Source organism: Ovis canadensis, chromosome 5 (assembly GCF_042477335.2).
Source record: "Ovis canadensis isolate MfBH-ARS-UI-01 breed Bighorn chromosome 5, ARS-UI_OviCan_v2, whole genome shotgun sequence".
In the NCBI taxonomy this organism is placed as follows: Eukaryota; Metazoa; Chordata; class Mammalia; order Artiodactyla; family Bovidae; genus Ovis; species Ovis canadensis.
The window spans coordinates 74,069,732-74,083,871 of NC_091249.1; the positions used below are offsets into that span (position 1 = coordinate 74,069,732).

Here is a 14,140-nt window from a genome sequence, read left to right on the forward strand (position 1 = left end):
TTTGTTTCTAGCTGTGACATTCTGTAGTGCTCAGGTAGAGTGCCTCCACACAAAGAAATACTAGGGGAATATAGGATTTATAAGGTCTTTTCCATTGATCTTTAACACTTGTATATCCTTTCTTCCAGGTAGCGATGGGCTTCTTTCAAGTGGGCTTTGTCTCAGTCTACCTCTCCGATGCCTTGCTGGGTGGGTTTGTCACTGGTGCCTCCTTCACTATTCTTACATCTCAAGTCAAGTACCTCCTTGGACTCAGCCTTCCTCGGAGTGGTGGAGTGGGATCACTCATCACTACTTGGATACATATCTTCAGAAACATCCATAAGACCAATATCTGTGATCTCATCACCAGCCTTTTGTGCCTTTTGGTTCTTTTGCCAACCAAAGAACTCAATGAGCGCTTCAAGTCCAAGCTTAAGGCACCGATTCCTGTTGAACTCTTTGTTGTTGTGGCAGCCACATTAGCCTCTCATTTTGGAAAACTCTCTGAGAAATATGGCACCAGTATTGCTGGGCATATTCCCACTGGGTTTATGCCACCCAAAGCACCTGACTGGAACTTAATTCCTAGAGTGGCTGTAGATGCAATAGCTATTGCTATCATTGGGTTTGCTATCACTGTATCACTTTCTGAGATGTTTGCCAAGAAACATGGCTACACAGTCAAAGCTAATCAGGAAATGTATGCTATCGGCTTTTGCAATATCATCCCTTCCTTCTTCCACAGCTTCACTACTAGCGCAGCTCTTGCAAAGACACTGGTGAAGGAATCCACAGGCTGTCAAACTCAGGTTTCTGGTGTGATGACAGCTCTGGTTCTTTTGTTGGTCCTCTTGGTCATAGCTCCTTTGTTCTTCTCCCTGCAGAAAAGTGTCCTTGGTGTGATCACTATTGTAAATCTCCGGGGAGCCCTATGTAAATTTAAGGATCTGCCCCAGATGTGGAGGATTAGCAGAATGGACACAGTTATCTGGTTTGTTACTATGCTGTCCTCTGCACTGATCAGTACTGAAATAGGCCTGCTTACTGGGGTTTGTTTTTCTATGTTTTGTGTTATCCTCCGCACTCAGAAGCCAAAGGCTTCATTGCTTGGCTTGGTGGAAGATTCTGAAGTCTTTGAGTCCATGTGTGCCTACAAGAACCTTCAGGCCAAGTCAGGCATCAAGATTTTCCGCTTTGTGGCCCCTCTCTACTACGTAAACAAAGAATATTTTAAATCTGTCTTATACAAAAAAACTCTCAACCCAGTCTTAGTAAAAGCAGCTCAGAGGAAGGCAGCAAAGAAAAAGATCAAAAGGGAAACGGTAACACTCAGTGGAATCCAGGACGAAGTTTCAGTGCAACTTTCCTATGATCCCTTAGAGTTCCATACAATAGTGATTGACTGTAGTGCAATACAGTTTTTAGATACAGCAGGGATCCATACACTGAAAGAAGTTCGCAGAGATTATGAAGCTATTGGCATCCAGGTTCTGCTGGCTCAGTGCAATCCCTCTGTGAGGGACTCCCTGGCCAGGGGAGAGTACTGCAAAAAGGATGAAGAAAACCTTCTCTTTTATAGTGTATATGAAGCCATGACTTTTGCAGAAGACTCTCAGAATCAAAAAGAGAGATATGTTCCCAATGGTCCAAGTTTTTCCAGTGATTGAGAAGGTAGATGGAAGGAAGAATCCCATCTAGCCAATAGGTTAAAATTCAAGTGTGTAGCATTTTATACTGTGGAACTGGAAATTGCTGCACACAAGAAATTTTAACCTTTAGGCTAGGCAGAATTCTTCCTTTGAAGTTGATGGCCTTTGTAAATACACAAATGCAGCAGAGCTTTTAGTTAGGCAGAATCAAAAAAAGAAAATGTGGTTTTAAGTTTTCTCTCAAATATGAGATATTCTTGGAATTAAATATCTGTTGAACTGTAAAGTAGCCCCAAACCTAATTACCATCCTGTTTTAGGAGATAGGCATCTGAACTTTTGCTTCTTCAGGAGGTAAAGGGGTAAATCTGGCATGTATATAAGAGGAGCTGGAGCCTGTTTGACATGGCTCTTTGGAGAGAGAGGATAAAGGAAGTAGGGAAAGAATGTATGTCTTCTCTTGTAACAGCAAGTCAAGAAGCTTCTGGAGTGCAGGGTGGTAACTAGACAAGCTTGTTCTCACTTGAGCTTCTCTATCCCGTCTTTGCTCTCCAGATGGCAGTCGGATCTCTGGCTTTTTACAGGAAAGTATCGTTCCTCTCTGGCACAGTCTTATCAGGAGTCCGATGGCAGAGCAGGTTTGTGAAACCCTAGCAGCCAGTCCCACATTATACAGAACGCTTGTGGTGTGATACATTTGATGTTTTTAGTCAGCCTTTTTGTTTAGGGTAAGTAGGTGAGAAAAGAGCTCTTCATGCCAGTCAACATAGTGAGAATCCTCCCTGTCTCTTCTGTGATTCCTGTCTGTCCTTGTTTCTGAGTATTAATCTGCCATTAAGCTCTGTTTTAACTTTCGTGTAGTGTGTTTCCCATGGAATCTGTTCTAAACCTCTATGTCTGATTGCCAGTGATTGACAAGTTTGCCAGAGAAAAGGCACAGTGCTGACTTGGCAATTTCATGTAGCTTTTTAAGTGACCTTGAGGCAAACTGTTCCGGACAGATTGCAAAAAAGGAATGACTGACAACTTCCTTTAAAAATCTGTTTATTTAGTAGTGAATTTTTCTTTCCTTCCCATGCTTAGCAAGTCAGCTGGGAATTGACAGTCTTTCTCATATTTGAGAAGCTACTATTCATTTTTACTCTGTAAGAAAAAATTTATTGTGACCAATGGAGAAAAATGCACAGAAGTGACAGAATGCTTCCAAAAGAACATCAGTAATTGTAGATGTTTTAGTGAAAACAAAGCTAACGCTTACCGCTATGCACCCTGTTGATGTATAATAAATACTGATGACAGTGACCACTTTTTGCTTTATGGGCCACCTAAAACTATTGTGTAAAAGGATTTAGAAGCATCATATTCATACAACCCAGGTTCTGGGGATGTACTATTTATCATACCTGGTCACTAGTTGTGGTACAGAAATATTTCCTTTGGAAAAGTATGTCCAACCTTGAAAGCTTATAGTTCTGTATCTGGACCTTTATGGGTGAGGGAAAAAAACAGATTTTCCAAACTTAGGAAAATGGTTTATATGAGACTGAAACATTTAGCACACCATTTTAAACAAACAAGATAAAAACTACAAAAGTGCAAAATCATTTTTAACCCATTCCTACATTCTAAACAATGTGTTTATGAGAAACAAACTGTATAACACATCTACAGAAGTGGGAGACTTTTAAACATCTTTCTTGTTGGCTCCATAAACTGCAAGTGTTGATTTTCTGATAGAGCTCTGCCCATCAGTTTACATGAAAAACACCTTTCTATCATTAAAACAAAGCAGTTTCTCAGGAGCTAGATTTCTCTCTTTGAGGTGATTGACATCATGATTAAATGTAATAGTGTCCTTAGAGTTTTGACATCCTTTTAGAATTTAAGTCTTGAATTGCAGAAATGTTAACTGCTGTTTGTATTTGTGTCTCTTTTGTTTATTGTTTGTAGCAAATATTTGCTCTGTCTTTCTAGTCTTAGACGAAAAGGAATAGTAAAATCAAAGTATCTTGGTTGTCATTTGTTTTCAACCCGGTCTTGTACCTCACCCGAGCCAAGTTTGAGTCCAGATTGTGGTAAATACCTAATGCCATGTGACAGAGTAATGAGTGCCTCTTCAAGATGACTTTATAATTTAGCAGACCTTACCACGGGGGAATTCGAAAAGATTCCAGAGAATTTAGAAAATCTCTTAAAAGAACAACAGGCTTTGACCTTTACCTCCCATTTCTGCCCAAAATGTAGATATAAGCAGTTCTGGAACTTTATGCAAGTAGCAGATTCTTGAATCTGTGTTCTGGTTTGCTTTTCTCCTACCTACCCGACCGAATAAGAGATTCTACTTTTGGAAGCCATTTGTAAAAATACTGAAGATACACTAGAATTTAAATCTTACCTTGTCTGCTTGGATTGAAATCTGCCTGTACTTTCATGTTAAGATTTTTTGATTGCTGGTATTTAAAGGAATCAAGCCTATAACCAAAGCCAAAGGAATCTGCTTTCTTGCTCAAAGGTTTGGTTGATTTAGTTGATGAGGTGATATTTTACACACTTTATTGACACAAAAATGTCTTGCTTACTCTGAACTTTAGAGTCTAACTGACGCATATTTGTATTGCTTATTGATGAATGTACAAAATTCTGACTATCTTAAAATGGTAATTTAATTGAAATATATGTACATTCTTGATGGTTAAAACTCATACAACCAGAGGGGTAGAGTTCACCTAAAGTCAAAGGGTAACATTCAAGAGAGAGGTGAAGGGAATAGACTATTACAAAGATGATCTCTGACCAAGCAAGGGAGATGAGGGCCTCAGATGAACAGGATTCAGCCCCTGGTTAGCTTCAGACATGACTGTCCATAAGAAGGGAGACCAGGATTAAGAGCCACAGCTTAGTTTGAGAGCAGACTCAGAACTGGATTCTGCTTCTAGAAGGGGAGTGCACAGATTCGCCAAAGTGAAAGAGCCGGTATCCAAGGTTGAGGCCAAAGCCGGGGTTGACCTACTGTAGATACTCTAGATTGAGTGACTGTAGCCTCTGATATCAGTAAAACTGAAAGATGTCAACTTTTTTAAGGAGCAAAGGAAAACAAAATTTGGATAAACTGAAATAGCTTTTAAACATCAGTAGACACTGAAGCCAAAATTTACTGGTAAATTTATAGCATGGTAAATGGTGATCTTTAAACTGTCAATATATTAGATGAGTTCATCAGACTATTCTAATGTTATGATCACATTTTAACAAGAAAAATAATTCTCTGCAGGGTTATTCTGTTAGTAATTTGTCACTTAAGAACATGTGTGGTGTTAGCCCTGAGCTTAATATAAAAGTGAGAACAGGGTTGTAGTGAATTTTTTGGAAACTTAAAGCTAGAGGTTATAACGATAAATTCAAGCTTTGTGCTCCATAGTCACGTTCTTGTTTTCCTCTATGTATTCCTATAGATGAGCCATAACATCAACGTAGACAGTACCTCAGATACTTCCTGAGGACCTATGCAGGAGTTTAGGGTGCGGGCCAGGTGCTGGGACTTAAATACTAAATCCAGTAGGTGGGCTATATGCTAACTCTTCTAGTAACACACGGCAGCACTTGGAGGTGCTTTATGGAGGGCCTAAGCTGAACCTGGACTGATGTCTGAGTGGGAAGGCAGGCAACTGAGGCAAACAAGGACACCCCTGTTCTGCTCAAGGGATGATTGCACAGTGACAAGGTAAGAATCCAATCGATAGGATTCAGACTTTTAATTTTTCTGTTCTTTGATGTTTCTCTTTTTTTCCTCTACTGTTTTATCTGTTCTAGTGGATGCCTTATTTGAAACTGTGCTTTAAGGACTGTGAAAAGGAAGAAATTAGATCTAGAAAGCTTTTAGGCTATGAACTAATTAGGCTTTTTTTTTTCTTGTGGTATAAAGATTTTAGAAATCATGAATGGAATCATTCAAGTGCTAATAACAAGAATGAAAATTATGCAGTAGGCCAAAATAATATACCAACTAGTTTATTATCATAGCCTATTATCATTATTAAAGTAAAATAGTTTTGAAATACTATATACAATTTTAGGTTTTTAAAAAAGATGTTAGTAACTTTAAAATGGAGAATTTAAACGTATAAGTGAGGGAAATTTATTTCTGTAAGGTAATTTTTATCTTGACAAGGACTATTTTTTAAACAAGTGTTTTGCACTTGAAATTTTAAAGTAAACATGTTAATACAGTTAGGAAAGTAAAATAAGCATTATACCAAATAGTAGACTTTTTTTCTGGTGTGTATTTTTCTCCTAGTGATGTAAAATTGGAAGGAGATATTAAATTATGAAAACTGGAATAATGAAGGACACTAGATGCCTACATTGGAGCCACCACATTTATAAATCTACATTGGAACTTTGAATAACCTTTCTTGGACCTGAATTATGACTCTGAAATTGGCCAAATAATTGTAATCTTACTAAAAATACCAATGACAGAATTTCTAACAAAGGGTTTTTACTAGGCAAACAGACAAGCATCCTTAGGCACAAAGGATCTCTAACTGCAGTTTAAAGAAACTTATTTTAGGAAAGTTTTCTTCCCACACCCCAATCCCCATCCCTAAAAAATTACTTGGAATGAAACTGCTCTTGCCTTTTCAATTCAAATCAATTGGAGTTACTGTTTGAGTTCTGATGCTGCCATGATTCATCAAATTAGTGTGAACAAACCAATCTATATAAAATGCTACCTTTTTTGGTCTTTCAGTTTTGTATACAAATCAAGACAATATTAGGATTAGAGCTGAATGAACTTAAATTCTGAGTCTTGTCTATTCACTAAAACAGTATACTGCTTTTTTTTTTTCCAGTTTATTCAAGGCTAATGACTTTTGGGAATGTGTTTTATACCATGTATGTATATCTGTTTAAACAAAACAAGTGCGCTGATGCTACTCCACGTAAATTATGCTTAATCCTCCATGGATTGAGGATGAGTTATTGATGGATTACAGCCTATTTCAAGAGAGGGGGGGATTGGTTAATAGCAGCTCCTTTTCTTCTGGGATCTGTTTGTGATGATTATTAATAAGATCCTTTATGTGTTGAGATCTAGAGGTGTCATTTGTCTGCTAATAAATTGTCATGCTAATAAAATATTACTGTGTATAAATTATTCAAGTGCAAGAGGGAAGTGTTTCTAACTAAGCACATTTAGGTCACCAGTGAATTTTAAAATACCATTTCTTTACATTGGAGTGTGATTTAGTCATCATTTTTCCCACCAGACAAAAGTATTTGTCCTTACAGAAAATCTTAAAGCATAAAAAAGCCTAGTTCTTTCCTTTTTGCTTTTGGGGTCCTGAGTCCCCTTTGGGGACTCAAGTTTTCTATCAGTGAAGTAGGGGAAGAGGACTGGATTGCTCAAAGAGTCTGCCAGTTCTTATGTTGCATGACTCCTGATCATTACTGTGTTGAAATCAGAAAACTCAAATCTGGCTTATGTTTTACTCCTGTCCTAACACTGAATTTTGAAGCACATTTTCCTCCTGAGATTGCAGCTAACACCTTATACCAACTAAGTGAGAGAAGTGGGAGTGCAGTTCCTAACTGGAGCACATACCGCTTGGTAAGGACAAATCTGTACCACCATCCCCTCACCATACCTGCTGAGAGCCTCTTGGAATGTCCCCCCTCGTCTGCCTCTCAGCTGTGGAGAAGAAGTAGGAGTGTGTGTATGGGGTTAAGGACAGTTTTCAGTGTTCCTTTGGCAGTGCTTTGGTAGCCCTGGGCATTCTGCTCCTAAGCTCGTACCTACCCCACAGGGTGAAGGAGTGTGCCCTCACTCCGTCTGCACGCAGCATCTAGGATCCAGAGCCCCTGCAGTGCCTCACACTCATTCTCTAGCATCTCCTCTAACCAGCTTGGAGGGCTCTGCTGTCCTGTCGGTCCTTTCAGTGCTTGTGTCCTTGGCCTTGTTTCTCCTCATATAGCACTACTGCTTAAAGTTTGAATTTCCAGATCCATTGTAACTGATTCAAGTATGGCTCTTCTTGGAGAAATGCCACATGTGCATGTATACACAGACGATTATAGAAAAAGGCTGGTTCATGGACCCTCATATCATAAACACCTTGCATTGTAAGCTCTCCCCAGATGACTGTACCCACATTTATGGCTTTAATCCCCTTATTATATGTATGCGAATGCCAGCCAAACATAATTTCTAGCCTGACATTTCTAAACACTAACCAGCATGTCTGTCTGTGTATAAATCTCCACAGCTGTTCCTGGACAGTTCAACCTGGATCCCACGGGCATCTCATAAGCAATATATCTCCAAGCACCTCCTGTTTAACCTTTCTTGATTATGGCATGAGCTAGGTACTCAAGCCAGAATCCTGGGAAATTCTAGAACATTCCTCTTCATCTCTCACACCAAAGCCATCTACCTGACAAAGAGTCTTTGAAGTCCAACACCTCTTCCTTGCCCTCAATGTGTATCATTTCTCTTTGGGATGATGTCACAGCCTAACTAGTTTACCTTATCTTTGCAGCTCAGCCTTTACGTTAGTTCTCAGTTTCTACAAAAATGAAGTTTGACACTTGTAAGTGGTTCTCCAGTGTTTTTAGGGTAAGTTCAGAATTAATGCTTTAGCCAAGAGGACCTTAAAAACTATGTTCTTGTTTGCATCTCCAGTCACTTGTCCTACCACACATCCTTTGCTTGACATCCCTACCTCTAACCTTCAGTTCAGTTCAGTTCAGTCGCTCAGTGGTGTCCGACTCTTTGCGACCCCATGAATCGCAGCATGCCAGGCCTCCCTGTCTATCACCATCTCCCGGAGTTCACTCAGACTCACGTCCATCGAGTCCGTGATGCCATCCAGCTATCTCATCCTCTGTCGTCCCCTTCTCCTCCTGCCCCCAATCCCTCCCAGCATCAGAGTCTTTCCCAATGAGTCAACTCTTCTCATGAGGTGGCCAAAGTACTGGAGTTTCAGCTTCAGCATCATTCCTTCCAAAGAAATCCCAGGGTTGATCTCCTTCAGAATGGACTGGTTGGATCTCCTTGCAGTCCAAGGGACTCTCAAGAGTCTTCTCCAACACCACAGTTCAAAAGCATCAATTCTTTGGCGCTCAGCCTCCTTCACAGTCCAACTCTCACATCCATACATGACCACTGGAAAAATCATAGCCTTGACTAGACGGACCTTAACCTTAGCTGTTCCCAAATGGGCCATTTTTTAAATACTCAGGCCTTTTTATAGAAGGCTGTTCCTTCTGCCAGGGATTGCTTCCCAGCCCCATATACACAACTCCCTACTCTTTTCTTCAGACACTTCATATTAAATGTCCCTGGCTCTTGGCAACAATTCCTATTGAATTCCTCTTCTCATGCAGGGGCTCCTTTGGGCTCTATCTCTGTAATTCTGTAAATTCTCTGATTATTCTCTAAAATGGCCTTTACAACTCTATTATTATTTTTCCCCTCTCATTGATATCCTCTGCTTCCTGGACTGCTTGAAGGGAGGGTCATGAACTTAATTCATTCTCTGTGCCTTTCAGGTCAGCAGTGGGTATTTCATAAGGTGCAACATTTCAGTGATTATTGAAAGCATGGATATATTGATGGGTGACTATTTCTCTAACACTGGCTTATTTGCAGAGTCAATTATCTGCCCAGAGTCAATTATGTGGCATGTGGTTATCAATAGTTGAAGGGATAAATGTGTACAACAGGGTGGATTGGGTAGTCTGAGGTACAGTTCTTTCTTTTTAAAAAATAATTTTATTTATTTTTGGCTGTGGTGGGTCTTTGCTTCACTTCTCTAGTTGTGGACATTGGGGGCTGCTCTAGTTGCAGTATGCAGGCCTCTCATTGCTGTAGCTTCTCTTGTCACGGAGCATGGGCTTTAGGACACACAGGCTTCAGTAGTTGCAGTGCAAGGGCTCTGCAGCACAGGCTCAGTAGCTGTGTGGCACATGGGCTTAGTAGTAGCTCCTTGGCGTGTGGGATGTTCCTGGACCAGGGATCGAACCCGTGTCTTCTGCATTGGCAGGCAGATTCTTTACCACTGAGCCACCAGGGAAGCTCAAGCTATAGTATTTCTAAATCAGTTGCTTGATCAAGTCCCACATCCTGTGTCTCCTCTCCCTTTCCTCCTCTACTTTCTCAGTCTCTGCTATGTCAGAGAAATTCCAAGAAATTCCTAATTTCTTCAGTTGTCTGAACTGTCTCCCTCATGTAGCCCACCTCTGCCCTCTGGTGGCAGGAACATGCTCTGAGTGAGTGAGTGAAGTTGCTCATTTGTGTCACTCATTGTGACCCCATTGACTACAACGCATGGAATTCTCCAGGCCAGAATACTGGAGTGGGTAGCCTTTTCCTTCTCCAGGGGATCTTCCCAACTCTGGGATCGAACTCAGGTCTCCTGCATTGCGGGCAGATTCTTTACCAGCTGAGCCACAAGGGAAGCCCAAGAATACTACAGTGGGTAGCCTATCCCTTCTCCAGAGGAACTGTCTGACCCAGGAATCGAACCAGGGTCTCCTGCATTGCAGGAAGATTCTTTACCAACTGAGCTACCCCTGGTAGCCCTCTACCACATCCCAATTCGAAGATAACTATCTATCCTTTGGTATTATGATTTGTTGGAAAGATTAAGTGATAAGAAGTGACACAATGTTAGACATAAATATGCAGTCAATAAGTCTTAGCTTTCTTCTTTTACACATCAATTTTTAAAATACTTATTTGGCTGCTTGAGGTCTTAGTTGCAGCATGTGAGATCTAGTTCCCCTATCAGGGACCGAACCCTGGCCCCCTGCATTGGGAGCATGGAGTCTTAGCCACTGGACCACCAGGGAAGTCCCTTAGCTTTCTTCCTTTTTAATGAAAGAGCCCTTCATAGGAATAGGGCAAAGACAACTCATTGAGTTTTATCTATTGCTCAGGTTGGGTGGTTCTGGAACACTGAACCCCAAGATATTTTAGTGGTAAGGCAGGTCCTTGCCTCTAGATGGTTAGGTTCCAAATTGGGTGGATAGTAATGACAATGTGTGTGTGCGCGCACGCTCAGTTGTGTCCGACTCTTTGTGACCCCGTGGGCTGTAGCCTGCCAGGCTCTGTCCATGGAACTTTCCAGGCAAGAATACTGGAGCAGGTTGCCGTTTCCTACTCCAGGGGATCTTCCCAACCCAAAGATCGAACCTGCATCTCCTGTGCCTCCTGTATTGGCAGGTGGATTTTTTACCACTGCGCCACTTGGGAAGCAAGTGATGACAACAGACAGCGTTTACAGGTACACTTTTTTATCCTCATGACAGGACAATTGAGGTAGGTCTGTAATCCCAGAATGGCGGCTTACAAAATGGATTGGTCAGGTGGGACAAAACTATATCCTCAAGTGGGGTTGGAGGGAGCAGAAAGTCAGAGAGAAGCCAGAGAGGGCCTGATGAAGACAGCAGACCAAGGAGGGATAGCATCAACCTCTTTTAGTTTAAAACAGTGTCAAAACCCTCTAATTTGGGGACTTTACAGGTGGTCCAGTGGTTTAAACTGTGCTTTCACTGCGGGGGTACAGGTTTGATCCCTGGTGAGGGAACTAAGATCCCACATTGCAGAAGGCAAAACAACAGCAACAACAAAAACCCCCAATATCCAAGAGGAGCCAAGTTTCACCTGACATAAACCAGACTGCAAAAGCTCCCCTGGGTCTGATTTCCATCTGCTTGGATATAATTCATATGATATGTTAAATGAATCAAGAATGTGAGATTTCTTTTTTTAAAGAGCACGTTTAAGCACATACTGAATATTACTATATACAAAGCACTGAGACAAAGCCTTTCACACTAAAGTCTTATCTTACAGAAATGGAGATTCCAGCAGTGACTTTCTGTGCAAGGGAATAGGTTTAATTCTGTATTAGAATTCTTCATAATCAAAGAATAGATTGTAACCTGGACTGGAATAATATTTGAACGATGAATCATGGAAAAATTTTGCCAAGTCCTTTTAAAATAGATGGCAGCCCTATCTTATCTCCAAATCATTTTCTAGTAAGATCAGTGCTTCTTGCAGCTTTAAAAATAAGGTGGCTTTGACATTACTTGACATTAATTTATACACCAGTGTTTACTGATGTGCCTACTGATGTTTACTGATGTTCCCATAACAGTGCTAGGTACCTTTACGGTTACAAAGGCAGAGGTTCCTGCTCTCATGTACAGTCTGGCTACTGTATGTTGACAAACATTTAAGTGATGTTGACAAACATTTAAGAATGTTGACAAAACATTTACGTGCTTAACTGAATGATAGAGACAGCAGTGCTGAGGAGTTGAGGGAGAGAAAGGTGGAACAGGCGCTGGAGTCTTAAGGGCTAAAAGATGACTCTGGTTAGAGCTTGAAGAACATGTGAGGCCCAGCTTGGTAGAGAGCAGGGTGAGGCATTCAGGCAAAGGCACACTGGCAGACATGGTGTGGAGTGGAGACAACGGCCCACGGTGGGGGCCTCACACACTAAGCTGTGCTGACAGCCAAGTGCAGATGCAGGTTGTAGTCAACTCCAGAGGGTGCTAGAACTCAGCTAAACAGTCTTCTGCTTTTGTAGGCCTTTGGGAGCCACTACAGATAACTGGGGAGGGGAAAGAGTTCTAACATGTGCAAAATGGACTTCGGGAAGAAAGATGAGAGAAGAAATTAGAAATTTCATGAGTAATCCTGACACATGATGAAAGCAATTAAGGTGCTGACAGTGAGACAGAACCACAGGACTTAGCCAGAAGACACTATTTTCCTCTCCTATGTGTTAATAATTTAAAATATGTATGAGAACTTTAATTCAAATTATATTATTAGTTTGTTAAAAGGAAAAAATATCCATAATAAGGTTTTTTAAAAAAACACATCTATTTAAGCATCTGCTGTGTGTGTGTGTTTGTTCTTTTGTTCAACATGGAAGTGGTATTTTCTATGATTAATCTGCTTTATACATCTGTTTCAATTAAGTAACTACAGGAAGAAAAATCACTAAATTGCTATGGATTTCTAAAATAGCCATAAAATTAACTTGTGGCAGGGAACCACACTACAACAGTAACAGGTATTGCGTGTACCTTCTAAAAATGAACCTGACACTTATCTAACTCATGACTAACAGATACTAGGGTTTCAGAGGATATTAAGCATGCCTTTTTATAGGAGAAAAACTTTTAATATAATTTTATTTTTTATTTTTAATTGGAGGATAATTGCTTTACAGTGGTATATTTAATATAAATTTGATGATAAATTTATACAGTTTTAAATAACTTCACTTTGCTCTTACAGACTCTTTGAAGAACAAACGCAAATGAATAAGGGTGACTTACGGGCTTCCCTGGTAGTTCAGTGGTAAAGAATCCACCTGCCAGTGTGGGAGATGCAGATTTGATCCCTGACCTGGAAGGATCCCTTGGAGAAGGAAATGGCAACCCACTCCAGTATTCTTGCCTGGGAAACCCCACGGTCAGAGGAGCCTGGTGGGCTACAGTCCATGGGGTCGCAAAGAGTTGGACGCGACTTAGTGACTGAACAACAACAGCAATGAAGTAATTGTAGTGGAGGCAAACAGTGTGCCCTTGTATTAATAACATGGTCCAGGCTGGGTTATTCACTGGTGTGCAGAGGACCACCGTGGATTATCCGAATAATCCAAACATTCTCACACAGGTCATCTCTCTTATGAACGTTCCTCACGCCTTGCCTGGATTTTAGAGGTACACTGGTATTACCATGCTTTCCAGGTTGTAGCATGTCTCCTCTTTCAGGCACTTTATTTCCCTATACTCTGGCACCCTACTGATAATAATCCTGAAGTACTAAAAGATGCTTTGATAGGCTAGATGGCTCTTGGTAATTCTTTTGACATAGATGTACCTCTACTGAATACTTGGTAGGGCATTCAGGAAAATAGCTAAGAAGGTTCTGGAGTTACTAGATCAGCAGGAAGGAGTTACAGTTCTACAGTAAGAACAGCTGATGCTTTTTTTTTTTTGACAGTTAGTGATTAGGGGTATTTAGATGGCCAGTTAAAAAGAGAAGCGGTAGAACCCAGCAGGACCAGTGGTTCTCAAGCACGGACCTTGGACCACATCAGCATTGGCATCGCCTGGGAACTTGGTAGAAATGAAAACCCTTGGGTCCCAAATTCCATTCAAGAAAGCTCCCTGATTATTTCAGAAAACTGGAATGTTGTCATAATATTGCTCAAAATTTAAGTTCAATATTCCTATCTAAAGAAATTTATTCTTGTAAACTACATCCTCTGAATTAAAAGAAGCAGTTAATTTCTATATTATTTTGTTTGGAGAAAATCTGTAATTTTGGAATCAACAAGAGTTTGCATCACTCTTCTCATTAAATATTCATCTATGCCATTTAGCTGTCCAAAAATGGCATCAGGAACACCTGCACAAGTGGAAAGGAACCGTTTAAGCTTCTGTGCACTTGAGATGGCCTCTGTGATAGTGATTTTTGGC

General features: G+C 40.6%; 2 protein-coding genes across 9 annotated transcripts in view; one reads left to right on the top strand and one right to left on the bottom strand.

Annotated features, from left to right (window-relative positions):
* Positions 1-6,769, top strand: part of SLC26A2 (solute carrier family 26 member 2) — a 110,494-nt gene extending 103,725 nt beyond the window's left edge. For all 7 annotated transcript variants that reach the window (XM_069592425.1, XM_069592426.1, XM_069592421.1 and 4 more), the window contains one exon: positions 129-6,769. In XM_069592425.1, the coding sequence (XP_069448526.1) occupies positions 129-1,649 (1,521 nt within the window). In that variant the 3' untranslated portion in view covers positions 1,650-6,769. The remainder of the gene's footprint in view (positions 1-128) is intronic.
* Positions 1-14,140, bottom strand: part of PDE6A (phosphodiesterase 6A) — a 128,958-nt gene that overhangs the window by 110,167 nt on the left and 4,651 nt on the right. The window lies entirely within an intron of this gene.